This window comes from Bipolaris oryzae (assembly GCF_000523455.1).
Source record: "Bipolaris oryzae ATCC 44560 unplaced genomic scaffold scaffold_19, whole genome shotgun sequence".
NCBI classification, from domain to species: Eukaryota; Fungi; Ascomycota; class Dothideomycetes; order Pleosporales; family Pleosporaceae; genus Bipolaris; species Bipolaris oryzae.
Genome location: NW_006911295.1, coordinates 227,127 through 255,125, shown reverse-complemented (window position 1 = coordinate 255,125; position 27,999 = coordinate 227,127). Strand labels below are relative to the sequence as shown.

At 52.6% G+C, this 27,999-nt stretch overlaps 13 protein-coding genes across 13 annotated transcripts; 6 read left to right on the top strand and 7 right to left on the bottom strand.

Annotated features, from left to right (window-relative positions):
* Positions 1 to 2: 2 nt before the first annotated feature.
* On the bottom strand, positions 3 to 4,167 carry COCMIDRAFT_2352 (uncharacterized protein; the record flags this gene model as incomplete). The annotated part of the gene is made up of 3 exons (XM_007686410.1): positions 3 to 3,363; positions 3,566 to 3,632; positions 3,771 to 4,167. The coding sequence occupies 3 exons, from the start codon at positions 4,165 to 4,167 to the stop codon at positions 3 to 5; spliced, it is 3,825 nt and encodes a 1,274-aa protein (XP_007684600.1).
* A 48-nt stretch (positions 4,168 to 4,215) lies between these two features.
* COCMIDRAFT_86044 (uncharacterized protein) lies at positions 4,216 to 4,488 on the top strand (the record flags this gene model as incomplete). The annotated part of the gene is made up of 1 exon (XM_007686488.1): positions 4,216 to 4,488. The coding sequence occupies one exon, from the start codon at positions 4,216 to 4,218 to the stop codon at positions 4,486 to 4,488; it is 273 nt and encodes a 90-aa protein (XP_007684678.1).
* Positions 4,489 to 4,816: 328 nt separating this feature from the next.
* On the top strand, positions 4,817 to 6,106 carry COCMIDRAFT_33762 (uncharacterized protein; the record flags this gene model as incomplete). The annotated part of the gene is made up of 3 exons (XM_007686445.1): positions 4,817 to 4,856; positions 4,938 to 5,909; positions 5,967 to 6,106. 3 exons carry the CDS (start codon positions 4,817 to 4,819, stop codon positions 6,104 to 6,106), a joined length of 1,152 nt encoding a protein of 383 aa, XP_007684635.1.
* Positions 6,107 to 6,516: 410 nt separating this feature from the next.
* Positions 6,517 to 8,208, bottom strand: COCMIDRAFT_2350 (uncharacterized protein; the record flags this gene model as incomplete). Its single annotated transcript, XM_007686409.1, has 2 exons — positions 6,517 to 6,867; positions 6,928 to 8,208. 2 exons carry the CDS (start codon positions 8,206 to 8,208, stop codon positions 6,517 to 6,519), a joined length of 1,632 nt encoding a protein of 543 aa, XP_007684599.1.
* A 570-nt stretch (positions 8,209 to 8,778) lies between these two features.
* Positions 8,779 to 11,480, top strand: COCMIDRAFT_86313 (uncharacterized protein; the record flags this gene model as incomplete). The annotated part of the gene is made up of 2 exons (XM_007686487.1): positions 8,779 to 9,535; positions 9,583 to 11,480. The coding sequence occupies 2 exons, from the start codon at positions 8,779 to 8,781 to the stop codon at positions 11,478 to 11,480; spliced, it is 2,655 nt and encodes an 884-aa protein (XP_007684677.1).
* Positions 11,481 to 11,683: 203 nt separating this feature from the next.
* Positions 11,684 to 13,334, bottom strand: COCMIDRAFT_86281 (uncharacterized protein; the record flags this gene model as incomplete). The annotated part of the gene is made up of 3 exons (XM_007686486.1): positions 11,684 to 11,813; positions 11,919 to 12,945; positions 13,031 to 13,334. 3 exons carry the CDS (start codon positions 13,332 to 13,334, stop codon positions 11,684 to 11,686), a joined length of 1,461 nt encoding a protein of 486 aa, XP_007684676.1.
* A 1,196-nt stretch (positions 13,335 to 14,530) lies between these two features.
* COCMIDRAFT_86227 (uncharacterized protein) lies at positions 14,531 to 15,091 on the bottom strand (the record flags this gene model as incomplete). Its single annotated transcript, XM_007686485.1, has 1 exon — positions 14,531 to 15,091. One exon carries the CDS (start codon positions 15,089 to 15,091, stop codon positions 14,531 to 14,533), a length of 561 nt encoding a protein of 186 aa, XP_007684675.1.
* Positions 15,092 to 15,334: 243 nt separating this feature from the next.
* On the top strand, positions 15,335 to 15,646 carry COCMIDRAFT_33757 (uncharacterized protein; the record flags this gene model as incomplete). The annotated part of the gene is made up of 2 exons (XM_007686444.1): positions 15,335 to 15,577; positions 15,635 to 15,646. The coding sequence occupies 2 exons, from the start codon at positions 15,335 to 15,337 to the stop codon at positions 15,644 to 15,646; spliced, it is 255 nt and encodes an 84-aa protein (XP_007684634.1).
* Positions 15,647 to 16,005: 359 nt separating this feature from the next.
* Positions 16,006 to 16,689, bottom strand: COCMIDRAFT_86198 (uncharacterized protein; the record flags this gene model as incomplete). Its single annotated transcript, XM_007686484.1, has 3 exons — positions 16,006 to 16,346; positions 16,412 to 16,610; positions 16,672 to 16,689. The coding sequence occupies 3 exons, from the start codon at positions 16,687 to 16,689 to the stop codon at positions 16,006 to 16,008; spliced, it is 558 nt and encodes a 185-aa protein (XP_007684674.1).
* A 520-nt stretch (positions 16,690 to 17,209) lies between these two features.
* COCMIDRAFT_2344 (uncharacterized protein) lies at positions 17,210 to 17,756 on the top strand (the record flags this gene model as incomplete). The annotated part of the gene is made up of 4 exons (XM_007686408.1): positions 17,210 to 17,219; positions 17,287 to 17,505; positions 17,575 to 17,669; positions 17,724 to 17,756. 4 exons carry the CDS (start codon positions 17,210 to 17,212, stop codon positions 17,754 to 17,756), a joined length of 357 nt encoding a protein of 118 aa, XP_007684598.1.
* A 347-nt stretch (positions 17,757 to 18,103) lies between these two features.
* COCMIDRAFT_33754 (uncharacterized protein) lies at positions 18,104 to 21,421 on the bottom strand (the record flags this gene model as incomplete). Its single annotated transcript, XM_007686443.1, has 5 exons — positions 18,104 to 20,588; positions 20,738 to 20,847; positions 20,894 to 20,929; positions 21,283 to 21,338; positions 21,397 to 21,421. The coding sequence occupies 5 exons, from the start codon at positions 21,419 to 21,421 to the stop codon at positions 18,104 to 18,106; spliced, it is 2,712 nt and encodes a 903-aa protein (XP_007684633.1).
* A 685-nt stretch (positions 21,422 to 22,106) lies between these two features.
* Positions 22,107 to 23,883, top strand: COCMIDRAFT_2342 (uncharacterized protein; the record flags this gene model as incomplete). The annotated part of the gene is made up of 2 exons (XM_007686407.1): positions 22,107 to 22,506; positions 22,556 to 23,883. 2 exons carry the CDS (start codon positions 22,107 to 22,109, stop codon positions 23,881 to 23,883), a joined length of 1,728 nt encoding a protein of 575 aa, XP_007684597.1.
* A 2,214-nt stretch (positions 23,884 to 26,097) lies between these two features.
* COCMIDRAFT_86139 (uncharacterized protein) lies at positions 26,098 to 27,046 on the bottom strand (the record flags this gene model as incomplete). Its single annotated transcript, XM_007686483.1, has 2 exons — positions 26,098 to 26,741; positions 26,923 to 27,046. 2 exons carry the CDS (start codon positions 27,044 to 27,046, stop codon positions 26,098 to 26,100), a joined length of 768 nt encoding a protein of 255 aa, XP_007684673.1.
* Between the last annotated feature and the right edge of the window lie 953 nt (positions 27,047 to 27,999).

The following is a 27,999-nucleotide window of genomic DNA, read 5'->3' as shown; positions in this document are numbered from 1 at the left end:
CATTACTCCTCCATCCTATCCGCATCCTTGGTCGAGTCCTTGTTTGTGGATTCTTTAAGGAACTGCGCGCGAAAATCCGCATTACTTTTTGGCTCGCCGTTGCTGGAGAGCGCACTCTTAGGTATCATGGGGCGGCCGAGGCCTGGTTTTCCTCTTCCACGACCGGCACCACGGGGGGCAGTGGGACGGGAGACGCGGTTGGGCTGGACGAAGCTGTTGCTAGCTTTCCATTCTCCCTTTTGTTTGTTCAGGTCTTGGACTGTGCCGATGCGTAGTTTTCTTCCTTCAAAGTCCTTGCCTTCGAGCGCAAATTGTGCTTTGCCTGCTCCCTCTACGGTTGTGAATTCGATGATGGCGCCGCCGTGGTGGGGCTCTAGTTTAATCTTTTTGAAGCCGTACTGTTCGACAAGTGGCTTGATGCGCACATCGGGGACAGTATCTGGCAGGTTGAGGATGGCGATAGACCGGTCCATGAACGATGCTGGCTTAAGAGCGGCATCTGCAGGTCCATTGCCCTGCCCGGAAGCTGTCTCATGGACAGATGGGGCTTCTGGGTTCTCGAGTGTTGATTGTATCTTTGGCTTCGTTGCAGGTCGGTCACTGGCAATCTCGACATTAAGTTTGAGACCATGGAACTCTTTCTCATGCATCTCTGCAACCGCAGCGTCGGCACTTTCTTTTGTCTCATAGACAATGTAACAGAAGCCGCGATTGTTCCCAGTCTTCTTGATGATGGGACATTTGGTTCTTTCAATCTTGCCAAACTTGGCAAAAGCGTCTCGGATCTCACGCTCCGTGATCTTGAAGTTGAGATGCCAGACGTATACCTCACGGCCCTCAGATGTCGCGCCGTCGCGTTTCTTTTTGGCGTTAGGATCGGATATCTTCGAGATGAGCTTTAGTCCCTCTACGTCAGTACCATCCAGCTGTGTCGCTGCAATTGCTTCTTCGGCAGAGGCGAATTGCACATAGCAGAATCGGCGATGTGCATCATATTTCAGAGAGGGGAATCGAATGCCCACAATCTCGCCAAAGGGGTTGTACAGGTTTCTCAACCATGCTTCATCGGCATGTGCGGGATAGTTTGTGACATAGAGTGTCGTGCTTTGGCCTCGCTCAATCGAAATCTCGTGGCCATCAAAGCCCTTTGCCTCTTTGCTCAATGCGTAATCAGCTTCCTCGGGTGTCTCAAACTCTACGACTGCAGTCAAGCTATCCTTCTCTTTTTTCAGCACCAGATTGCGCACAGTACCGGCGTCCGTGAAGAATTGGCGTATCCTGGTCTGTGATGTATTAGGAGGTAGCTTCTTGACAATGATGGAAGTATGCTCCCGATCCCGTTTAGGTCCGGTGGAGCGAGCCTCCGAGGGAGCTTCGCTAGCCACTCTGGCCTGGCCGTTGACCGCAGCACTAGCAACCTCCTCCGTCTCTCCATGCTTGCTCTTTTTTGGAACCGCTTCCTCATCTCCACCTTCTCTCTTACGCTTACTTGAAGCATCTGCTGCATGGCTCTCTGGGGTCTCTTGCAACGCCGCTGTTTGGGCTGCGAGTGCACGTTCCTTTTCCCTACGAACTGAGATGATGCGCTCTGCTCTTCGTCGCTCCATCGCAGCGCTTCGGACCTTGATGGCTGTCTCGTGTTGCTCACAATGATTGACATACATCTCAAGGAGTGGTTCCGGGTGGTCAATGGTCTGTAGGCGCTTCATACCACGTTCCAAGACTGCAGTTGCAAGAGAAGGCGGCAGGAGCTGGTGTCCTGCATTGTCCTTGTTCCGGGTTGAGTGTGGTGCCCAGAGAAGCATCTCAAATATGTAGTAGCGATACCAGAAATCGTATGAGTCCTCCTGGTGTTTTGCAACAGACTCTTGAATCTGCCGAGCTTGATCAATATCACCACGCTGAAGCCAGAACTTTATGTGGGTTCGTTCAAGACGGTATTTCGGGTCGGTCCACTCTCTGCCATGCTTCTTCATGCCGACTTCGCGGACAAATTCCAGTGCAGACCGTATGCCGACTTCTGCAACGTCGACGTCATCCTCTGTGGCTCGAGGGTCATCAAATGCTCTCCGGCGCAAGTAGCCACACCAAGCAAGCTGCACCTTGATAAGTTCATCCAAGTCAGTGTGCTCCAGAAGGCCCGATCCTGTTGCTGTGTGCTTGACGAGTTCGAGGTCTTCAAATGGCTTGTTTTCTGCTTCAAGTGTAAGTAGACGATGTGACCACAGTGCTCCAGACCAAGGACAGTGACGCGTCGCGCGTTCCAAGACATTCAGCAGGTCGACAGAACGGTTGTCTTGCCAGACAAGGAACTCGACATGATCCTCCCATATTGATGGATCGACGGGGAAACGGAGCGTAGCTCGCTCATAAAGCGCATTGACAAGGTGGAAGCTGTAGACGCCCATGGTGCGCTTCTCCCACTTCAGGTACCTCGTCATGGCGGTGTACTCGGCGGCTTGGTCGCCGGCCTGGATGGCTTGCAACAGCTTGAATTCATATTCTTCGCGATTGGCGTACTGTTGCTTGATGTGGGTGTTCTTCTGAACTGCATCATCCATGACTTGCTCGTAATGACTCTGGTTGTATCTAGAGTTGAACGAGGAATATCTCGACAGTGTGTTTGCCCATGTGGCATGAGGTTGGCCCAGACGTTCATTGTAAATGGCGGCTACTCTCTTTGCCTTTTCTTGGCTGAAACCACCCCGTTCGAGATCCTCTTCCAACACCTGCAAGTATCGATCCCACACAAGATTACTTTCTTGGAGGTTGTACTTGACTCTCTCAGCGCCCTGCTGCAACACATCCAGCAAGAGCTGAGGTTGGAAAAGCTCACGGCCGATAAGACGTTCTTCTTCCGGCCACTCCTCTGGCGGTACTTGGTCCCATGAGCAAGCGACCAAGTAGCTCACATACTCACCGTACGCTGCCCAGAGTTTGGCACTGTAAGGCTCTTCCTGGGTTGCCTGTTTATGCAACTCTAGCACGCCCATGCGCTCTTCAACATCTCTTGCCAGAGTCTTTTCGTCATTGAGTCGGTAGTGCCACAGCAGCTCACCCAATGGGTACTTATCAGACATGGTCTTGTAAGCATCGCGGAGTGTCTGGACGAGTTCGTATGCGTTGGGGTCGGCGTCGAAAGAAGCGAGGTGGTTCTGCAGGCCTTGGTGCAGTGTGGTGACGAGCGAGACATGGCTGTAATAGTCGAAGGGATTCTCAAGCAGGGTCTTGTCGAGTTGGTTGAGCCAATCGATAAGTTGCGGCTCGAGAGATCGCGTGACGAAATTGCGCGGTCGCGGCGAGGGTTCGGACATGATGCTGGCTACCGACTCGCCAGAGAGATTTTGGCCCAGGTGTTGGAGTCTGCAACACAGTCAGCATCTGGGGTAGGAAGTCGCAAACAAACCGAGTAACCATGACAGGCAGCCACGGCCCGTGACCGCGGCCAAACGCGTTGCCCATACTTAATAACCCGCTGGACCTATAATAGCCCCACAAACACGTGCAATTGGTACCGGGCGGTGACATGGTTCACGAGCACTGATATATACGTATATACACTTACGTTACTGGTCGCTGATGAACTGTAGAGTTCTGTCGCGCAGCTTGTTGTTGCTGCATGCTGGCGAGATCTGCTGAGTTGTCAGCAGCCACTTCTGAAGTTGTACGAATGCACCTTCTCCTTGACACATAATTCAAGCCTCACTTCAATGCTCAACCACGGCTTTGCGACGCCTCACGTTATAGCCAAAAGGAAAGCGGGCACCTACCTGCTAGTGTATCCATACCGGGTGTCGACGCCTGCCGGTACATGGGATTCGGAGGTGTCATGCGCGCGTCACGAGGCGACGAGACTTGCTGGGGCGTGCCCATGGCGCTGTGTATCGATCTTGCGCCATTGGCGATCTGGGTGTAGCCTGGCGACGGGCCTCGCGACTGGAGGGTTTGGTGCGGCTGGGGCTGGGACTGAGGCTGGGACTGAGGCTGGGGTGACGACGATGACATGACCTGCTGGCTGAGGCCAGAGGGAGTCCGCGATGGTATCTGGCGCCTCGTGCGCTTGCTCGGCGATGGTAGCAGTGATGGCGACGCGGCGGCAGGCGCGGGCTGTGGTGTGGGAGTGCCCGCAGGCGAGTCCGACGGCGACAACAATGAGTTGATATCCATGGTGAAGGGCGTCGGCTGCGGCGTCGGCGTCAGGCGCGCTGTGTGTCTATGGATCCAGTGTTTCTGTTTCTACCGTCGCGAAGTACAGGGACTACCAGGCATCGAATCCCTCGTAACGGACGGCATGGGAGGGGCGCAGACGGGCGGCGCAGGAAGCAGGGTTGGATGCGCGGGCGATGGGACAGTGAGGGCGATGGGAGGGAAGAGGGTCCTGCCAACGGCGTGGGTGAGAAGGCCTACAGTCTGATGGACCAGAAGAAAAGGTGCTTAGGTGCATCAGACGAGCTTGGGCCCGCAACTAATCAAGTAGTGATGCAGTAGCCGTTCGGAGCAGCCAGACGTCAACTGGCGATGGCGGAGGCTGCGCATGTGGCGGCGGGCGTGTTGCGCGTCACCAGGCTCGCGTCTCGACGGCAGCTTGTTCGTAAATGACAATGGCCTTCCTGCAAGGGGGCGGAACGACTCGATAGCTGCACACATTGCTTCTGAGGGCTTGATCGCCTTGCGTCTGGCTCATGGCGATCATCTGCCGAGACTCTCCACCCCCTGCAAGCGCGGAGCCTTTGGCCGCAACCACAGAATTTCCCGTCAACCTCAGCCTCCGCCCTCCGCACCCGCCGCACTCTCAACGGCCACAGGCCTGAACATCATGACCGCTCGAGTCCCGCCGCGGCGGCTGGCACAGTCAGGTATGCCATTGAGCCGCTTCTTTGGCCTTTTCTTGGCATGCTAATGTCACCACCATGGGGGGTAAACTGACAAACGACTAGCCCTCGCCGCACTGCGCCCTCGGACCCATTGGGTCTCTTCTACATCGCTCCCGTGCATTTCCCGCCGCAATGCGTCTTCTGGAGGGAGTGGGAATGACGAGGACCTTACCAATCCCATCCTGGACCAGTACCTGCGGAAGAAAGAGCTTGAATCCGGCGCAGTAGACGGCGGCCGATCAGTGCGCCCTACCCCTCGCTTTGGAGGCCTTTCGAACCACCCGTCATCCCTCTTCCGACCCGAGCACGAGATTCCAGGATGGAGAGACGACCTTAGTGCTGTTGAAAAAGAGAAGCTCCAGGCGCGGTACAGGCGGCGGCAGGAGCAGGCCAAACAGCAAGAAGAGCGGGAACTTATGAACATGACCATCGACCCCGATCAAACCGCCCGCAAGCGTCTCGAACGCAAACTCGTCATATCAGGTGTCAAGCGCCACGGCCGCATGACAAAGTCGCAAAAGCTGCTCCGCACCGAACGCGAATCGCTCTACAAGTCGCACAACCTGCCCACATCGACGAAAAAGCTGCAAAAAGTAGTCAACCAAATCGCCGGCAAGACCATCTCAGAAGCCCTTGTGCAGCTCCGCTTCTCCAAGAAGAGAATCGCCCGCGATGTAATAAAGGGTCTTGAAATCGCCCAAGATGAAGCCATTGTGAACCGCGGCATGGGCCTAGCGGGCGAGGCAGCCGCTGTCTCACGCTGGAATAAGCAACGAGAAGCTACGGATGCGGGGAAGCCGAAGGACACCTGGGACTACAAGACTTCCAGTGACGATTCTGGCATCGAAGTCACAAAACCCAAAGTCCCATTTTTCAAGGATACCACGATTGAGCTGAAGGATGGGCGCAAAAAGGTGGTCCGGGATCCTAGTGAGATTTACATCGATCAAGCATGGGTAGGGCCTGGCGAGCGCTGGAAGAGCCCAGAGTTCAGGGCTAGAGGTGCTGTTAATATGCTTCAGCACCGTACAACAAGTATGTCCTGATATCCATGTATAATCTGTGGACAAGACGCTAACCACACCACACCAGGCTTCTCCGTCCTCCTCAAGGAAGAAAAGACCCGCATGCGCATCTCAGACGAAATCAAGAAGAAGCGCGAAAACCGCAAAGTCTGGGTCGCTCTCCCCGATCGACCCATTACTTCTCAGCGACAGTTTTGCCTGTGGTAGATCTTTTCCAACGATACTTTTTTCATGTATACGAATCTAGTCGGGGAGCAGTATCCGCGGCTTGTAACAATAAATCACTCAAACTTGAATGTAACACACCTCACGCGGATGACGAAATCGGCAAGAAAAAGCTTATGATGCATGTTTTCCATATCCCCTAAAACAAATTACACATGCATAATTCGAATCCACAAAGTCCCTGCATCCCACTTTTCACGTCCCTGCATTCATCTATCCAATCCCTACATGTGTACATATCAACCCAGATCCATCCTTGTCACACATATTTTTTTTATCATCAACATGCACAAGAGAAAGAAGCCGACATTGCAGAACAACAGAAACCCCTTACAATCAGAAAAAAAACGCCATCGCTATGCAAATCCAAACAGGCATCGACACGCTCCGCCTCAAGCCTCCGCCTCCACCCCACCCACACTACTAACAAGCATATCCAACATACCCCTAACCTTCCACGCATCCTGGCTCGCCTCTACCGTAACCTTCACACGCTGCATAAGCGCCAGCACAAGATCATCCACCTCCTCGCTCCTACCCAGCTGATCAGCATAAAGGTCGAGGACAACGAGTGCGACATCGGTGGTGAGGCGCGTGATACGGTAGTCCGAGATATTCTTGATGCACCAGCGGAGGATGGGCTGGAGGGACTGCGAGTCGCGGTTGCTGAGGGCGATGCGGAGAGCGGAGCGGTGGCGCAGGGCGGTTAGGAGGGTTATGGAAGCCATGCGGGCGTTGCCTTGCTGTGTAATGTATTAGTAACAATGATGAAAAAGGGGGGGAAGGGAGAGGGAAGGGTTTACCTTTGATTCGAGAGCCATGTCTAGAGCTTGTGCGTACATTCCCTTTCGCAGGGCATGTGCCCATGGTTGACCGTTTGTGATTTTGCCGCGGGCATTGCCTTCGATGACGATGTCGGCGCTTTCGCCGGTGAAGTCTTTGCCTCTGATGCGCTTTTCCCAGCCTTTTCCGCGTTTTCGCTTTTTGCTGCGGTCGTATTCCTCGATTCTGCCTTCCATGAGGGCTTGCATCTCCTTTTCTCTTTCGCGTGCTTGTACTTTTTGCTCGCCGGAGAGATGGGTCTTGATTGATAGGAGACCAGACTGCATGCCTACGGCGATGTGACGATCTTCCTTCTGGCTGGGGATGACATTGAGTGAGAGGATGGGCGAGGGGTACTTTAGTCCGCCTACGACGTTCCAGCCAGTGGTTTCGAAAACCTTGACATGCCCGTCGAGCGCACCAGAGAGAAGACGCTCTCCACTGTTTGCCAAAGAGAGTGCTGTGACAGTCTTCTGGTGATTGCGCAGCATGTGGATGGGCTTTGCTGCTACAATATCCAAGACGCTGATCGTGTTGTCAGACGCCGCGAGAACGGCAGTACCAGAAGGCATGGGGAGAACAGTCTCGATAGGTGCTGCGTGCTTGAAAACCATGACTGCTTTTCCGCCTACTCGCGAATCCCATAATCTAACTGTCTGGTCGTAACTTCCAGAGACGAGCAGCCCACTTTGCGCGGGCATAAAAGTTCCGCTACGCACGTAGTCCTGATGGCCATCAAACTTCATCGTGCTCTTCTCGCTTGGCAGATCCCACAACCGTACTGTGCGATCGTCGGAACAACTCATCAGCCCAGTCAAGTCTTGCGGATTCCACTGTGTAACCCAAACAGGCTGCTTGTGCTCCTTCCATGTCTTCAGAATCGCCCTGCTCTTGACATCAAACGCCTGAATGACACCACTGTCTCCTCCCGCCACCAGGATCCGGCCATCACGGCGAATGTTTCCAGAGTGCGCAATGTCGTCGACGCCGAAGCGTGAGATGGTTTTGACGACTTTTCGGGTCTTGGAGGAGAAGATTTGGACGCGCGATCCAGTCGTCACCGCAAACAGATCCTGGGTTGCCGAAAGCGCATTTGCAGGTTGGGGCGGCGGTGTTGAAATGTATGTTACGGGCGAGGAATGCTGCGAAGGGTCGAGTCTGAGCTCTGAAGCGAAGGAGTTCCAGTATTTTTGCTCAGACGTTAGGGTAGTAGGGCCCTTTGGCAGCTTCAGAGGCTGCAGCAGTTGGACTTCGGCGGCCATTGTGTGGATGGAATGCGATCACAGCGCGTGAGGTTGCTCGTGTCGCGAGCTTTTCGAGTGGGACGAACTTTTCGGTGGAGCAACGATTGGAGCTAACCGCATCGAGTAGTGGCGCCTTCCCGGCCGGTATGCGGGCAGATGCCAAGATACATGCGTGTTAGTTCGCCGGGCGCATATTGCAAACAGGGTCCTGGAGCATCACCTTCACCCACGATCTCGTCTACCCTTTGTCCATGTGCACCGTTGCCCATACTTCCGCTGTCATAAATATCGCGCCCATATGCCACCGACTGTCGCCCAAGGGCGCGGCTGACTAGCGCTGGTTGCCTGGAGGATCCGCGCGCACCCAGTTCATCAGTCCACTCCGTGGCCAGCCACAGCCACAGCCACAGAACCTTCATCTGGCTCCCGTTCCGTCATAATCAGTTTCTGCCATGCGACTCTCACCTTGTGATTGCTGCTCTATCCACTTGCACCTTGTTGACGCCCGAATGTCTGATTGCCGATCACCTGGATAAGCCGCCGGTGCCCACTTGGACCATCGTCTCCAACCAGCCTCAACGCGTCAGGATGAGTGGCAACGCGATGGACAAAATGGACGAGTTCTTCGACTTTGCTGCGCTTGAACACGATTCCGCGCTCCACGCAACCAAGCCATCTCATCAAGAGCAGAATCTGCTCTTTCCACCTGCCGCCAATGTCACGACTATGGATTGGGCTACGGTCCCAATAGCCGCGACCCGTTCCGTGGATGCCACGCAACGTTGGGATGACACCATGAACGATCCTCCCCAAGACCCTTCGATTAGTCAGGCTGGCCAGCAATGGCCGTTGTTTTCAGTTCCTGAATGGTCATCACCTGTGAATGTGAACCCCACATTAGACTCTACGCTCGCTGGAGACTCAACCCATGGTGAAAATCCAGATCCTGCCTTCGCATCGTTGTCATCAATTGATGCCCCGTATCCAGACCTTCATCGTGTCAATGATGATAACATACCTGGTACATCCCAGCCCGAATCTACATCCTGGGACAGCCGGTCTGCAGCCCAGGCCAACCCTCCTCCTGAAGTGGCAGTTTTGCCTGCCAGTCCAACTGCATCAATCCAACAAGCCCCCAACGCCAACCGGAAGCCTGCATCAGCGAAGCGGAAAGGTACTCAAAGCCGCATTCCTATCGAGGCAAAACAGATTCTCGAGGATGAATTCGCTACCAATGCATATCCATGCTCATGGGAAATGGACATTATTGCTCATCAGGCCAATCTTGACGTCAAAAAAGTTCGCAATTGGTTCAATAACACTCGGGCAAGAAAGAAATGTGAAGGTGCGTAGTGTTGACACATGTTATATCAAATATGCTTATTCGGATAGATCTGCAACCTGCTGCGCAAACTGGCACGCCTAGTGGATACTCATTCAACCCAAGACTTTCAAGAGATAGTCTGGAAAGCTTGGATAAACAAGCAGACAGTGCGCTGTCACCACCACAGCCACCGTTGGCCATGTACCTTGCTCAGTCCTATCAAGAAGAAGGTTTGGCGCTATCCGCAGTAGAATCGGCAATCTATGAGCACTCGGTCAGTGGGAGCTGCCAGGACGACACATGGTCGGGATCGAAACAAGGCCGTAGAGGTTCTGTCATCACCTCAATTGCCTCCTCCGAAGGCACTGCACCGACTACCTATACAGTATCATCTAGCGGTAGTCGCAGTAATATCTCATCTTTCGGTCGAGACCGGCGGCGCGGCCGACGTCGCATGGCATGGAAGGAGTCACCTCGCCAAGCTATCAACGGCGTCAACAGTGCGGGCGAGCCACAGAAAGACCTGCCCTTTTTCTGTACCTTTTGTCCCCGAGCGTTCAAGACAAAGTACGAGTGGGTCCGTCACGAAGACTCCGTACATGCACTTCGCACCACCTGGATATGCTGTGACACGAAGCCAGCCGCAGTTCTTGAAGTGTGTCCTTTTTGTGGTCAAGTCAGTCCTGACGACGCACACCTGGCTGGACACAGGTATCAGCAATGTCGGAGCAAGCCCGAATCACAACGGACCTTTTATCGCCGCGATCACTTCATCCAGCATCTGCATCATGTACACTTTGGAAACAGCAAACATCCATCAGTGCGGGTCGGCTGCCAGGCGCGACTACTAGCCGCCGAGGGCCACAACTTTGGCTGCAAAGACCTTACAATGAAGTGGCGTCGCTTCGGTGCTCCTATGAAGATTGACGACCCCATGCTTCACTGTGGGTTCTGCGGTAAGAAATCAAAGGATTGGTCTGAAAGATGTGAGCATGTTGCCGAGCATCTCATTGCGCGTGAGGTGGATCGTGGTGTCTGGTGGACTGAGCGCAAGGAGAATCACTTGGAGAATCTTTACTCGGCATCACCCTACGAGTCGTTCCGTTGCCGGTACTGCCAAAAGGTGTTCACAGACGTCAAGGAAGTGATGGAGCACTCGCATTGCCGCGTCTGGAGCTGTCGATTTCTACGAAGTTTTGATGACGTCGCTGCCGACACTCCAAGCCCTCCTCTCGGAACAGAATTTCCCTCAGCAAAGGGCCATCATTGTCATTTATGCGGCGCAGGATATCGAGCCTTCCACATGGAACATGCCCAACATCAACATCGCTACCGCTCATGCAACCAAGAATTCTACACATCCGAGGAGTCCTTCCTCCAGCACCTCCACAACTTCCACGGCGCATCCCAGCCCGCACTCCTCCGCGGCAACGGCGTCATAGAGCAAAGCTTCATGCGCAACAAAGGCGGCTCCTTCGAACCCGTCGAGTTCAATGAGAGCTGGCAACCCTGTGTCATGGACCTCGACGTCGCATCCGTCAGCCCCTTCGTAGCAGACAACACGCGCTCGCCCCCGCCGAAGAAAACGCAAACACAATCCAAGAAGGCGCTGTCCGTATCCAAGAAACCCCGCGAAGCAGTGCAGGTCACGCAGAAAATACACAGACAGCGCGCAGCCAGTGCAGCATCGAAAGCTGAAAGCAATGGACCTCGTTTCTTTAGGCTGGTTACTCACGTCCCGTTTCTTTACTCGCGTGTTTTTTACTCGAGACAGGCTAAGGCGTCGAATTTGACCAAGGATGGTAAGACATCGTTAGAGGAAATACCCAGGCCGCACGTTGCGGCGTTAGTAATGAGCGCGGCGCTGGTTGGTATGGCGCCTGCTCGTTTGCCTATTCGTCCCGAGCGGGATATAGTGAGTGGGATGGTCGAACTGCGTCTTGACGGCGAAATGAAAACGGAGTAGTTAGGGACTTGTATTTGTATATCATTTAACGGAATTGCATATTGGATTTGGCAAGGCAGGAAAATAAAAAAGGAAATTGTTGGCGAGATACGTGTCGTTATTCACTCAGGTGTCATTAACGATATTCCTTCTCACCCATATCATTCCTCCGCTTTTCTATCACTTGTACTCTACCTCACTCCTGCCCCACTTCCCCTCCTCACTTACAACCTCTCAAGAACCCGCACGTCGCTCATAGAATCAAAGGGTATCACACTCGTCTTTGTATCACTCCTCAGCGCCCACTGCAGCGTCTTTTCCAGAATCCGGCGTCCCGTATGTTCAAGCTGTAACCTGTTACGTCCGCATTAGCCTCTTTTCGCCCTCTTTTTACGTCGTTCAAACGTAGAAAATTGGAAATAAGGGAAGATTAAGAAGAGAGAAAAAGAATTAACATACCAATGACCCGCTCCCTTGACAACAACAACCTGACTTCCCTTAACCATAAACTCCTTCGCCCCATCCAGCGCAAGCCGTTGATCAAACGCCAAATCCCTCTGTCCCATCATGAGCGTTGCAGGCGCTTTCAGCGCACCCTTTGGCGCCGTATTCGCCAGTGTTCCTGCATTTGAACTCGAGGAATGCATAGGGTTCGAAGCGATGTTGTAGAGCGCCGCCGTCGTTTCCAGACTCTTCTCCCAAGGCCCGAAAAACAGGTTTTCGCGGTATATCCTGATTTTCTCGGACATGCCGCGGTCTGTGAGGCGGGTTTGTAGGGAGGGAGGGTAGGAAGTCCCTTCGGGGGTTTTGGTGCGGAGTTGTTGTGAGTTGGGGCCGGTGGACGTGGCCATTGCTTCTGCGACTTCGATGGGATCCATGGGGGCGGGCGTTACGGATTTTGAGCTTTGTTTGGGGGTTTTGGAGGTGGGCTGGTGGGGTTTACCCAGTGTGTGAAGGATACGGAGGAACCAGTAGTTTCCGAAGGTTGCGAAACCAGCGCTGAAGGGGCGGGGGAGGTGGAAAATGAAGATGTAGAAGGAGTGTTTGAATTGGCTGGCGATGGGGCGGAGGGCATTGAGGCCGTTCTTGAGGAGGCGTGTGTTGCGCGGTGAGGAGACCCAAGTGTGTAGCATTTGTTTTGCAAGCTGGATTCGGTGGTGGATGTTGGAGGCTTGATGTCCGGGTATGATACCGCCGGTTATGATCCAGTGATCTGCTAGGACGTGGGCTTCTGCTGCGAGACGGGCGCCGATGATGGAGCCCCAGTCGTGTGTTACGGCTACGGTTTTGCTACCTTCTTGTAGATACTGCTCTCGTATGCTAATCATGAATTCGCTGATCGCTTCAAGCATGTCGTTTGCTCCGTATGTAGGAAGGGTGTCTGAGCCACCATAGCCGGGGATATCGACGGCAACGAGAATGGTGTCTTGTTGTAGCGAGGGGGATTGGAGGAGGTGTCGCCATATGATGTAGGAGTCGGGGAAACCTGGGTGAACGTATCCTTAGCTTCTCTCCTTTTGTCTTTTTCTACACCAGATATCCAGAGGCCTCTCCAAATATAGTCCACATACCATGTATAAAAATCGCGAGATTCTTAATTTTCTCTGACGACTGATCCCCCTCATGTACAACATAATGTATCCTCACCCCCTTGCTCGTGTCGAAAAACTTGTGTTTAAACCCCGGCAGCGGCTCGCGATCTAAACTCCAGAATCGATCTTGTGCACCAGTCAACTCGCGCTTCTCAGCAGCGCTGTCTTTTGCCCACAGCGCCCCATTCTTGAACACCGCTACCGTATAGATTTGTGCCAAACTCGCCAGTCCAAACGTAAACTTAAACCCACTCCATGCCAAATTCCCCAGCTGCTCTGACATATTTCACTCTGACTGCGCAAGGAATCCCGGGATTGAAGATGTGCTCGAGAGCTCTCGTCGCAAGATCAAGAAAAGCGAAAAAAAAAAGTAGGTATCTATCCTCAAATCGCCAGCAACAATAGTAAGTAGGGTATACGCTCGCCTTTCATGCGGCAAGTAAATATCGCTGTTAAAAATCCCGTAGGTAGTTGTAAAAAATCCAAGAAAGAGCAAAGAAGAAGGAAAAGAAGAAGAAGAAGAAAAAGAGAGAAAGACCACTCGTCCATCAAAACACACAAGCCCATCGCGTGCCCCTCCCCCACAGTCCCCGCCTCACCCAACCAGACCAGACCACCAAACCCAACCCAACCCTATCTAATCCACCCCCCCCCTTTCTCACACGCAGATCAAAGGGGACATTAAGGCAAAAGAGCAGCGACCCAGCTAACCTGGAACATATCCGCCCCTTGCACTTGTTTCCCGACGACGATCTTCCTATTATCCTTTGTCTCCCGCGCTCTCCCTGTGTCGTCACAGCGTCACGAGTCACACCCCCTCCCCACCCACGACACCAGCGCATCTCAGGGTCCAATGAGGCGGGAGGGGCGTTTAGTTTTCACGTTTAAATACTAGCGTACAATATGATGATCAATGGAAGGAAGGGAGGAGAGGGGAGGGGGGGTATGACGATGGTGGCCATAGCTTTTTGATTGGGGAGTCGAGTGGTTTCCCGTGTCGGTGTTGGATTGGGGCGTAATGGATGCGTAGATCTTTGATTTATGTAGCAGATAGTATTTTTGTGCAATTGGTGGGGGGGTAGTAGGGTTGTGCTGGGGATAACAAGATGTTTTTGCCGCGGTGATTGGGCGGATTAGGAAGGTGGTTTTGAAGGGTTGTGCAAGGGAGGGTGGCACGTGATAGGCGCTATTGGAGGGTGTGTTTCTCGCCAAGGGTAGGTGTATGAATGAATACAAAGTTGGCAATTTCAGCGTGATGGCTAAAGTTAAGCCGTGTGTATTTATGTGGAAACAACCCAAAATGTAGGTGTATGTACACGCGCATTTAGAGTTACAGTCTGGCTATGGCAGCCAACCACAATACGTCTTCATCCCCTCATCGTGACATCGCAATGTCGGGTATCATAAATTTTCGTCCTCCAGTCTTTCCCCAGAATCTCGTGACCAAACAAGTGCATCTTTCCCTTTTAATTCCCTATCTCACTGCTTCTTCCCCTTAACCCTCTCCATAACCCTCAACTCAGCACTCCGCTGCAACCTCAAATCCTCCAACTCTCTCTCCACCGCCTTATTCTTCTCAAAAACCTCCTTCCTCTTCTTCATGCGCTCCTTGACCTCTTCCATCTTACTCCTCACCACATCTTCCACTACCCTCTCCAGCTGCCCCGCATCCTCGATACCGTGCTCCCGTATGAATCTATCTGCAAACTCCTGGATTGTATGCGGCGAGGGTCCCGGTCCACCGGTGTAATATCCATTCTTGTGGGTGAGATATAGACCTGGTATTGCGGAGTTGTAGGTGCGAAGATGCGACGAGAGTGGTATGGGTAGTTGTGATGCGGAGATTGTAGGGATGTCTTGGGACGACTTCCGTGGTGAGGGAGCAGATGGCGGATTGAGAATGAGATCCATGAGGCTGTTTTCAAAGGCTTCGTCGTAGCGCACGGTTGAAGGAGAGAAGTCGACCATTGGTGAAGTGAGTTCGGGTTCGTCGCGTGGTGTGAGCGGCGCGTTGCTCATTATAGTGTCTTCGTTACTCATGACGTATGCACTTTCTGGTTCGCAGTGGGTTCGCGACACGTGAATTCAGGTGGGATATGTTATGCGACTAGTCAGGTATGGTGGAAGTGGAGTGAAGATGATGAGCGTAGTTGCGATGGAGACGTTGAAGCGTCATGACTAAGCCTTGACTTCCTGCACGCGCCTCCGCCGTGACTACGACCTCGATTCCTACCGACCAAGAACTTCACACTCCAACTTTTTGAACATCGCTATATCGTAATCATGGCCGATAAACTCCGCGCACAGCAACAGCTTGAAGCGCTCCAAGCGCGGTATATTGGTATCGGCAGCGCAGACACTACGAAACACGAATGGACGTCCAACATTGCGCGCGACTCGCTGTCGAGCTACGTCGGACATCCACCTCTTCTACAGTACATGAGCATCGGACTGGGACAGCCGCGCGAGAAAACCAGACTACAGTTGTTGGAAAGAATGGTTAGGCCTGTCGGGCCGCCGCCTGAGGTGAGTTAGAGCATGAGAAAGGGATTTGCTCTAGTGCAAATGCTAACAAGGGTCCAGCAACAAGACTGAGGCCGGATTGTATTCAGATGCAATGTGAAGAAATCTATCAAAAGCATTTCACTACGCAAAGAGAAGGGCAAAAGGCTGCTCTTGGTACCGACACGACGGATACATGCAAGGATGGTAGTCATACGGCAACGTAGAGCCCATGAGCCGGCTACGTGGTGCTTGTTTGAACGGCTCTTAGCTGATTCTATAGACATGGTTAAATCCATAGCAAACGCCGGAAGCTGGTGATGATGGTGGTGGTGGTGGTGATGGTGAGAGGCATGCAGACACCTCGACTCGAATGAAGATAGCCCGGCTACCCTCTTTAGCAGAGGCCAAATGATAATTCATAGCCCATGTTTTGTCGTGATGTTGTTGCCTCAATCGCTCTCACTTCCACTGCCTGCATGGCCGTCATCGTCATCCTCGACAATGTCTCCACCAGCCTGGATGGCAAACTCGCCCTTTTGCAGCATGCTCTTCAACTCCGTGTTTCGTGGGTCAACCAGCTCGACGGGCTTGAGCTTCGCCTTATTCCGTATTCTGGGATCGCATCCTGCGTCTAGCAGCATGGCGACAATGGATTGGCCGTGGGGCCAGACGTCTTTTTCGAGCGAGTTGACGTAGCGTACGGCTTTGTGGAGGGGCGTGTCCTGTTCCATGCGGTCGATTTCGTCAATCTCGAGGCCTTCTTGGTCGAGCAGCATGTCGATGACCTCGACTGTAGTGGCGTTAGCGGGTGCGTGTCCCGAGAGGCAGCCTGGGCGGAGGATTGGAGGTACTCACAACTTCCGTAAGTGGCAGCAATGTGAAGGCAGCCGTTGCCGAGTCCATCGCGCGCGTTGTTCAGTATGTCTGCGACATAATCGGCAGGCTTCTTGTCCGACTTTTTGGCAGCCGCATTCAGGTCGGCCAGTGTTTCCTCGAGGAGCTCGGTGTTGTTGCGTCGGCAGGCTTCCAGAACAAGTTCTCGCGGAGAGGCTCCCTGTAGGCAAGTTTTAGCAGCGGTCCTGTTGGGAGTTTCGGGGCGACAGCCATGTACATACGTCGTGGTGGTCAGCCATGGTGTAGGAATCCCGTGGATGCTTGCAGTGACTGGACAAGGGCGGGTGGCTGACAGGTCGGGCACAGCACACACAGCACACGGCACACGCGCGAATGTTTCGTCGACTTGTTTGGCGGGGTATTTCGGAAGTGCTAACGGAAACAAGGTGACAGGCCCCAGGGCGGTGAAGAGGGCGATGCTGTTGTTCACGGCGGCGCCCAAAAGGCTGCGATAAGACGTCGAGGTAGTAGTCAGTGAATTAGTGACATTGGCTGTCCTCTCCCCGGATCCAGTTGCATAAGCTCGCAATCTGAGACAGCCCGACACTCTCCCAAGCCCAAGTCCGCGCCGCCGCCGCCCACCACTGCCACCACCGCACAAGGCTATGGCTGGTGGCTCGCCCCGCACTTTGCCGCTTTCGGCCTTAGCGCCCTAGGGTCCCGCCATAATCTTTCGAGCAAACGCATGCATCGACTTCTACGTATGCCTACATATAAGTCCATGTACATGTAACAGCCACAACCACACGGCCCACCACCATGCTGCTCTGTAAGTAGTCGCACACGACCCCGCGCTTGCTGGCACTGCAGCCATGGCTGACACAAAATCCCTCTAGTCTGCCCAACATGCAGCAACATGCTGCGCGTCTCTGCTGTCCCGCCCGGCGACCCTACCACCGAGGACTTTGTCGGCCAGAACCGCTTCGAGTGCCTCACCTGCCCCTACCACTTTGTCATCAACAAGCGCTACTATGAACGCAAATACATGAAGAAGAAGGAGGTCGAGGATATCCTGGGAGGAAAGGGCGCATGGGACAATGTCGACAAGACCGAAGGTATGTGGCCAAGCCTAGTCTCCAGCATGCATGTCCTGGCAAGAACACGATTCTAACACCAGGAACCAGTACAATGTCCAAACGAAAAGTGCAGAAACCACGAGGCATACTGGTATCAATTGCAGATTCGCAGTGCCGACGAGCCCATGACGGCTTTCTACAAGGTGAGTTGCGCTTGCGCCGAGGCAGGAAGGAACCCATGGCTAATTTTCAACCAGTGTACCCAGTGCGCCAAAGAGTGGCGAGAGTAGACTACCGCCATTTCTACCACACATGCATAAGCCTGAGGAGTTTAGGAGCAGTCATTTCTTTGGTATACCCGGTCGAATTTCCACAGGTGCAAAAAGGCGCACCATCATTCTTGCGCAACAGTGGCCCAGTTCGATTTGCCGGTCCAGAATTTCATTCAAAAGCATCGCAGACTAGCATAAGGATTCTTTTAGATCATGGCGCAAGCTCGCCAATAGGCCACATGGATAAAATTTTGATCTACGGCCGAAAAGAATATTTCTTGAAAAAAACAAAAATCCACCCTCATAGCGTATATGTTCCAAACCTAACATACCAGCACCATTTCCCATCCCCCATCATCCTCCCCTTACGAATCCTTCTGCGTCGTCGTCCCCTCTCTCCCAATTATACCAAACATCGGCACAACACTATCGCTAATCCCCTGCACCTTATCCCTTGCACCACTACCACCGCCAGCACCTCCCTTGGGACTCCCCATCGCAGGCGTATTACTCGGCCATGCCCACAGCGTATCAAAATCAATCTGCTCGTCCAGCCCGCTCTCCTCGCTGTGCAGGCTAGGTACCCGCGTGGCTTCGAGTGCCGAGAGATCCAGCATTGTGGATAGCGAGGGCGCCCCCAGAGACAGCGGTGCAGACCGCGTGGCCATGTCGAGCGAGGGTGGTCTCTGGATCGGGGATAGATGGACTGAAAATTCCGGTTCAGGCGGGTTGAGTGTGTTTTCTTGTGTTTGGGCGGCGACGGAGACGGGGGCTGTGGGCTGGACGGACAGGTGCATGACTTGGGGCTGGGGCGGTGTGTGGACTTGGCCTGGAACTTGCTTGATGAGCGGTCGGTCTTTGAGGGGTGCTGTGTGGAGGCCGGGGTAGATGTGTATGGGGACTTGGTGGAGTCGGGGTGTGCCGTCTAGGGGATTTGTTGGCTGGACTAGACTATTTACATTCGGGGTTGGCTGCTGCTGTTGTGCTTGCTGCTGCTGCTGTTGCTGAGGTACCTGTACGCCGTACAGCTGTGATGCTATACTTGGCAGCGTCGAGTTGCTCGTGAGACTGTCTTTCCGCCGTAGACGCTGTTGTGAGACTACGTCTCTGAAGGAGCTAAGAATGTACACAAGTCTGACTGCCTGTTGGTCGCTTTCAGCGCAGTAATTCATGATGTTGATGGCGTTGGTCACGCAATTCTCTGTTGCATCGATCTGGTAGAGACCGGCAAAGTCGCTGGCGAGGATGACAAGTGTAGCTGCGAAAAGGAAGTAAATAACGGCAGGATTGCGACGGGGCAAGTAACCCGCTTCAAATGCGTTTTGCACCAGAAGGATAGTGTGCACAGAGGCAATCACACACGCCTCGCTGAACCGTTCCATACGAACAAAGGGTCGAGGCCCCCTATTTCCCGGCTGCTCTACCTGGCGCTGTGTCTCCTTGTTGAGAATGTACAGCAGAAACGGCCGAGTCAGCAGAATGATGGAGTGACAGTAAAACAGATTGACGTGCAGAATAGCTACACCCTGACTGGGCGATGCGGTCGCAGCTTGTCGCCACTGTAGAATGGGTGTCAATGCCCGTGGCCATTTCTTGCAAATATCAGAAATCTCTTGTGCAAGCCGAGTGCTGATTTTGCGTCTTTGGTAAACTTTGCGTAAGATGACACCAATCACCTTGCAGCTCCGCACGACAGCTTCTAGTGCTGCAGGCCCTGTTTCGTTGTAGTCGTACACTGTCTTTGGAGTAAAAGCCCAGGACTGGTTGTAGTCACCATCAGAAGGTTGAAGCGTGTCACCAGAGCAGTCGTCCTCAGATATAGCTGTCGGGCGACCCAAGGAGCATGATAGAAGACGGTCGATGACGAAAATAGATCGCCACAGATCCTTTCGCTGAACCTGCTCTTCCGGACTGAATATCACCATGGTCTCTTCTCTGTGAAGACCCAGTGCAACAGCGGATCGTGCTGCCATGCCAAGCAGGGCGAAAGCAGTATTCCGCTTTGTCTTAGCCAACATGTAGACTGACATGAGTAACAAAGCCTGAACAGACCAAAAGTCCTGGTCCTCTAGACCAGTCATGGGATCGTTGAGGCTCTTAGCGTTCAGGTAGAATGCTTCCGCTCGGTCGAGATGCTCGCTCCGCAGCTTGTCGATGATGAGAGCTTCTTGACTACCAGACAGCGGCGTTGCCATTGTCAAACCAATGGCAAACACCAGGTAGAGCAGGCATAGCCATGACGAACTCACCGAGAGTGGATCCGAATAGCATTGTTCCAAGCTTTTGAAGAAGCGGTCACGGTTAAAGACTTGCAATAACCCATGGGTATTGATGAAGAAGGCCTCGACCAGAACCCGGGCCGTCTGCTCGTCGGGTAGGAGGTGTGTATGCTGGTAACCATGTGGAAGCGAGTACTGGCCCTCTACTATCTTATGTCGACGAGGATCGGTAGTGAATGGAGAAGGTCCGGCTACCGTCTCAACCATCATCCGAAGGAGCTGGAGGAAAGATAAGGTAGCTGCATCACCGATATACAGTACCCGACCAGTAGGGTCCTGTAGCATCCTGCTCTGGCTCGGAAACTCGGCGACATCGTCTCCACCATCATGCGAAGTGGTGTCCTGTGACACTGCCTGTCGACTGTCGTCACTGCCATGATTCGCTGGCGGTTGAGGCACGGCAGCAGAGTTCGCAGCAGGGGATGGATAAGGAACCTCCTGATTTGAGCTTACTGCATGGGACACGAGGGATGGCTGTTGAGGAGCGGTAGATGTACGTCGGTGCAGGGACAGTGGTGAGGGCTGAGCCTGCCCATTGGTGGGTGTATTTGCCGACGAATTACCATTTATGCTACATGTAAGAAAGACCAGTTAGTACTGAGATGAACTGAATCAAGGCATCCATCAAGAGTATCTCTCATGGATCACTTTTGTGTACATGCAAATACCATGCATGTTTGACATAACTGCCACGTGATTGGAAGAAACGTAAGTACATACACGGGGCTCTGGGCGTTGCTAGTAGTTTCAACTACACGCTTCTTCGCGGGTGGCCTGTCTTCGCTTGGAGAGTTTGGGTCTCGGTCCGTGTATATGCATGTGAATTTGCGCTGACCAATTTTAGCATATTGACGCGTGAATAAGTTGAAGGCTTACCTTGTCGCAAGTGTTGCAAGGTTGGAGACCGTTACACTTTTGGATGGTTAGCTTTGGTCCTGTTGATTGGAGGGCTTGTCGGAGGTGCTGTAATGATGGAGGGGCAGGACTAGACTAGGACGTCTACGTTAGACATGTGCACCAAAAGGGCTACTCTTGCGTGCAAGCCCCCGGAGCATTGCACAGGCTAATGACATGTTCCGAGCCTACTCGTACAAATACCCGGCCTCCGCTGTGCTTGGGCTTGGGCGTGGCCAAATCAAACCGTTGGGTGACATGCTGTGAGGCGAGTGCACCAAGGTTCTGCGCCGAGGACTGGCAGCATGCAAGATGAGCCCGCTGTGAAGCAGCCGTCTTGGAGAGGGATGAAAGCGCACAAGTCAACTCGCCTTTTGTTTTCTGCGCTTGCAGCTCTCGCATGCCTGTGCAGTGCGTTGCCGCTGATCTATGCAATACCGTGTTAGCACCACTACGGCAGCCACACCGACACACACGAAACGGACCTGGTGGAACCTTTGGGCGCGTCATCCTGTAAAGGCTATGTGCGTATGCGCCTCGGCTGAGGTCGGTGGTTCGTCACGTGCAGCGGCGTTGAGTGCTCAATGCTGATGATGGGGACATTGCCGACGCGACGGAACGATGAAGTATGATCGGAAGACGCACCCGCTCCAGGTGAGAACGGAAAGGAGAGCCCCCCGGGACTCGCACTCGCACTCGCACCCCCACCGCCGGATGCACTGCGACGCAAAAGGGGTCCCACAGTTTTGAGTCGAGCGACTGGCGCGCGAGCCGGCGATGACGGGACGATAAAGACGGTCCTGCGGATGGTTTATGGGTGCAATGCCCATGGGGTCGTCCCTAAGCATCGCGCAAAGCTTGGGCCAGCACCTTTCCGGAAGTCGGGTAGCGCAGCACGTCTGCCGATCGTCACAGAAACCGTGTTCCTACGTACTGGGCCAGTCCGCCTTCGGCATCATGCCGTCCACATGCACGCCGTGGTTGGTAGACGAGGCTCATCGCCACAATGGCTTACTAGGACCAGCCTCGACATGCAGCCAGACAGTCATTTCAACGGCTCTGCCGTTGCCAATCCTGGAGTCTCGGTCCGCCCGTCAACGGCTCCCATGGCTTGCTATTAAGCTGCCGCTGCCGCTGCCGTCACTCGGCCTGGCAGAGTACACGTCTGGATATCACCATCATCATCATCACCGCCATGGCACCCTTCCTAGGAACAGAGCACGACCATAACAATCAGTCCACCCAACCAAACGCCTTGCTGTTGGGTACAAGAACTGCCCTTGACCAACTACTAATAAAAGCCAAGGACAACCTCCCTCGAGAGTCACTCCAGCATATTACCAATGTCAAGTTCTCAACTGCCAACACGGGTTCTCCCTACTTCCCTAGCCCATTGAAGCAGACAGAAGCAATCTCAGCCCTCAAGGCTGTCGAGGCAGGCGTTGCGTCTGCTATAGCTGATCTTCACAATGGTCAGAAAGATCGCCACATTGCGGTCGATCTTGAAAGAGCAACTGCATTTCTCTTCTCCACCTACCTCACCACTGTAGGAGGCCTTGACAAGTCGAATCCCAAAGTTAAGAAGTTGCTCAAAGGTAAGCATTGACAATCCAGACGCTCATATCAGTCACCTGACCAAGACAGACACGGACCTTCTCCAAGCCCAATCCATTCTCTACCGCAGGTTGTCTGCAAACCTCTATGAGACTAAGAGGCCGGGGGAGTACTTTCATCTGCACGGCTCCCTCGAGGCAACCAAAGCACTGAACATGGTTGGTCTGGAAGGCTTCCGACCTGATCTGACCGATTACCACGAGTGTATCAGAGTAATTGAGGATCGCGTCCGAAAATTTACGGTAGAAGAGCTTGAAGAAAAGAATCGGGCGATCAAGCAGGCCGGTGTGACCTGCCTAAAATGGGATGACTTCCGAACTACTGAACATGGTCAAGCACTGCTGCAGGAGCCGCCCTGGAAAGTAGAACCTCTGGAAACCGACACGCCACCAACCCCACTACCCTTCCAATCTTCACGTGCACCAAAGCCGCAGATCCTCTCTGGAATCCGTGTTCTTGAGCTTTGCCGAATCATTGCCGGCCCGGCAATGGGCCGTGGTCTTGCCGAGTATGGTGCAGAAGTTATTAAAGTCACATCGCCGAACCTGTCCGATGTGCCTTTCTTCCAGGTGGATGCTAACATTGGAAAACATACGACCGACTTGAACTTGAAGGACCCAAAGGATCGACAGACATTTGAGGAACTTCTGCAGTCTGTGGATATCGTTCTTGATGGCTATCGGCCTGGCAGCTTGAATCGTCTTGGATATGGACCACAAAAAATGGTTGAACTAGCGAAGAAGCGTGGCAAGGGCATAGTATACATTGCTGAGAACTGTTTTGGCCACGTGGGACCATGGTCATCACGTCCAGGCTGGCAACAGATTGCAGACTGTGTTACCGGCGTAGCCTGGGCACAAGGTCAAGCAATGGGGCTGAACGAGCCTGTCGTACCACCGTTCCCCATGAGCGACTACGGCACAGGCTGCATGGGCACTATCGCTGCCTTGGTTGGGCTCTATAGGCGGGCCAAATCTGGTGGAAGTTACCTCGGTCTCACTTCTCTATGCCAATACGACATATTTCTGCTTCAGCTTGGTCTCTACGACGACCGCACAATGGCTGAGCTCAAGAAGCAGCATGACAAGGAGTTTTTCGAGCTACGTCATTACGATTCAGTAGATGAGGTTGGTAAGCGGGCTCTCAAGACTATGAGGAGAACACACCCAGAGCTGTTTGAGAACCGACATATGCAGGAGTGCTTCAGCAGGGGTTTTAATGCTAATGTCAGAACAATTCGACCAGTAGTCAACATTGAAGGCTACTGGAACGGGTTCCTGCGCAGCTCGCGACCGAATGGTTTCGACAAGCCTACATGGGATAACTGGGAGGTTGATGCAGATTTATTACGAGCATAGCGTGTTTCCTTCCTTCTATCTAAGCGTTTCTTTCTATTTGTTCCTGTACCAGCCTCTTATTTCCCCTGTAAAGCACTACTGTACTACATAGCCCTCCCTTTCTACTAAAATTCCAAATAAACCTTATACGTCACCTTTTCCTCATCTTGCATTGTCACTCTTCCATCATCTCACCAACAAGCTCCATGCGTATAATACCTCGCCAAGACGGTGTAATACACAGAAACGTGCATTAGCCCCACTTTCTCATAACGGCGCCGCCCCCCACCCATCTAGACTTCTATTTCTTGTGTAAGCTGGGTGCATCTTCCGACGGGGCGGTCTACCAAACTAGAAACAACGCAATCTGGCATCTGCCCTACCTGCATACCACATCCATACATACATCCATACATCTGTATCGTCTGACATGTGACACGTGCACACGTGACACTCACACCCACCCCCCAAAATGGCAGGAAAAAGGCCAAAAACTCTATAGTGTCCCGACGCAGTCTATCAACCCTCGAATACAGATCTATCTATCTACGTAGGTGTACACCACGGCCCTTTCACCTCCCACCCATATCCTTCCCTCTCAAACATTCCCTCTCTCTTCACCTTGCCTAGCTCCCCCCGAAAAAAAAATAGAAGAAGATTTTTTTTTCTTCTTGATCCCTTGTTATCCCCCCCTTCCCACCCTCCCGAAGTTTACCCTGCGCGCTCTAATCCCAGCTTTTTACAATCATCGTCATCGTCGTACCTGGGGGGGGGGGTAAATCCCCACTCTCTCTCCATTACCCAATCTGCGATACTTTATGCATCTTCCGCCCTGCGCCCACCCTGCACCCGTTAAGTATGGGCTGTTTGTTGTAGTGGGTGTTAACTAGGTACTTCTACGTAGATGTTGCTATATTGGTACTTTTGTGTAAAGGAGAAGGCGGTTGGACGCGGCTTTGGGTTTGCGGAAATAGTGGATAAGGTAGGGTAGGGAAGGGAAGGGGACTAGGGTTAGATGCGTGAGTAATGGTCATGGGTGGGTTGTTGGGGGGGGGGATTAGGGTAAGTTGGGTTGCGGATGTCCTGGGTAGTGGGTTTGGTCGGATGGGTGAGGGTACTAAGCGCTGCGCAGGGGAGAGCGGTGTGAAGGTAACTCGGTTTTCTTTTGGCCTGCTTTGAGGTTCCGATGCGTATGCGTATGCGTATGCGTATGCGTGTGCTGGATGACAGCTTCCGATGGTTTTACTTGGCGTTGTTGCGGATGGGCATGGGGGAAGGTGTAGGGTTTAGGTAGGGCTGGGGTTATGGTAATACTAGGGTTAGTATAGTATGTAGTTTTTGTTCTTTTTGTGGAGTTCGAAAACGGGCTATTGGGATACGAGTGATGGGCCCAAGGGTTGAGGAGCACGTCGCTAGTACCTTGATTCATGGAAATGCCCATGTTATATGTGTCGCTGTTTTTACGACTTCAGTGCTAGTCGTCGAGGTGCATTGTAGCGCCAAATACTATCGAATAGTAATCGTTAGCATGAATCTTCCGGTCAAGACATGTAGCGTTGCTGGAGTGCTATTTCTCGTAGCCTGAACCTTAGATATCAACCCCACTCGTACACACGACACCCCGAGGATTCCGGCTACTTCATTCTGACTCATTGGACGTAACCCCACTCTGCCCGGGCAAACAATCTGACAGTACAAACGAACCGCATAGCTCTGTACTGCATCTTTCTGTATATACTTATTAGTCTTGATATGCTATCTCTCGTCGATTATAGACGTATCCTTGTAGATTATAGAGCATTTCTATAGCGTTAGGGATGCATATGTATTGAGCGCCGGAGAGAGGATAAGAGGATGTTTGACAGTGGTGTTTCGTAGGAATGATGACCGCGCGATTCCAGTGGCCCTGGCGTATGCCGCTAGGACTTGCTGTATGAGCATTGGGGCTCGTTTACATCGTATATCTTATTCGTCGACATTTGGCTCGATATAAGGTTTCGATGGTGATGACTATTTTGTACGTCATTTCTTGTTTCAATCTCTAGCTGCGAACTAGTTCCCTGTTGTCGTATTCTGCTCGAAATCAAGCGGTCGAAATATTTGCCTGTACAATAAGCGTATCAGCGTTCCCAAGAACAAGACTTCTTTTCGAAACAGCGTGCTTAAATTGTAAAAAAAAAATGAAAGTCTATCTCTATTCTTGGAACCCACTCTTTCATTTCACACTTGCTATCATCATGCCTGCGCCTTCTTAAAAACCTCAATCGCCCACTTTCCAAGCTGCTCATTCTCAGCTGGCTGTACTGGGTAAAAATGTCCAATGTCAACTTCCTTGACTGTACTCTTTCCTTCGGCAACCTCATAGCACTGCTCAACCAACCGTTTGCCTATAGCCTTGAACTCATCCTGATTACCCAAGATATGGTACGCCGGGATAGCAATCTTGCTCTCTAGTAGCTCCTTCTTCTCATCCTCGGAAAGCTTGGAAGCGTCTAGCGCAGCAGACACGGATTGCGCGATAAACGGCGGTGGAGAACTTCCGCAAATGGAGATACCAAAGCCCCAGTCGCACCAGTCCAGTTCATCGACGTCCTCACCTTTCTCCTTGAGCGCAATGATGATTTCGGCACACTTGAGGAGGCCGGTGACGACGCGGGTGCCTTGGGAGAACCCGATTAGGCCGACAACTTCGCCGCCAGAGTCGCGGATGCGCTTTACCGTGCTTCGGATGAGTTCCTCGACTTCTGAGGGCATGGTGGAGATGTGAGGGCCATCTTTGAGTTCTTTGGCCGTGTCGGAGGCGGAGAGCCAGCGCTTGTAAGGGCCGCAGCCGTCGAAGAAGGGGAGGACACCTGGACCAGCTTGCGAGGGGAAGGGTGCTGATTAAAGTGAGTATTTGAGTTTCTAGTGTATTCGAATCTGGGGGAGAGGGTCTTATGTAGGTCTATGCGGTTGAATGAGATATCTCATGCTGCAGACTTGGGGGTAGGAGTCGGAATGAATAAACATTGCAGGGCATGACTGTGAGAAAAGGGAGATTTGGAAGCGCAAAATGCATACCGCTCAGACTCTCAATCTCAAATTCCGAACCAAACACTCTTGTCAATCTCGCCAATTGTACAGTATGTATCATAGAATTGCTGCCTGAGCCATGGAAGGCCAGAATCTTGGGCTTCGGGTCCATTTTCTCTGCTCAACGTCTGATGATGTTTTGCTCGTGATGGGCTCAGTACGTCAGCTTCTTTCACCTTCAAACTTTCTTTTCTTGGAATTTTTCTTCCTTCTCTTTTAATTCAAGTGCAATCAGCTCTACCCCTTTGCGCAGACCTGTTGACTCTGATGTAGCGCGAATTCAGCCCCCAAAGTCGTAATGCGGGGTTGGAATTATTGATGAACAGCAGTTGTTAGAGATGAAAATTGCGTGATGAGTCTTCGTTCGACAGCTGTTCTTTACGCTAGCCTTTCGGACTCAAGCTCTTCTTTCGACTCTTCTTTCTTGTGAACCCCTGAAGCCGTGTCTTCAGTGCACACAAGGAGAGAATAAGAATATCCTCAACAAGCTCCTCAACACACTTCACCGATATTTGCGGTGTGAGTTATCTTTTGTCAGGTGCTGACAGCCAGAAAAAAAGCAAATCCAAGTACCGGCCCGAACAAGCCTTCCGTAATCGGACCGCAAATCAGTTTTCTTGTTGAACCACGTAGTACGGACGCAGAGGTGCAGACATTCGGGTTGAAGGTATTCTAGGAAGGGGATCTTGTCTTTGTGTAACACGAGAGATAAATAGGAGTGGTTCTTCCCTTGCGCGTGGGAGCTGTATCTTGCCTTGTATGTTGGAGGCCGAAGATGCGTGGTATGGTGGGGTAGGTAGGAAGATGGGTAGGTGGCATATCTACTAGGTTAGTTAATAAGCCAGCTGCACGCCTCATAAGTCGAGAGCGACTATTTCAACCAAGCGAGCACACTACAATCAGGCCTGCATCAGATCTATCTTGATAACACGATGCATAATTGTGGTATCTATACCCTTATAATGATACACGCCTTCTAAATGCAGCTCAAGGGAATCGTCATTGTGAATGCGCACATGGCGTGCTAAAAGAAATACGTGACCGGAAAGGAAAAGTACCCATACG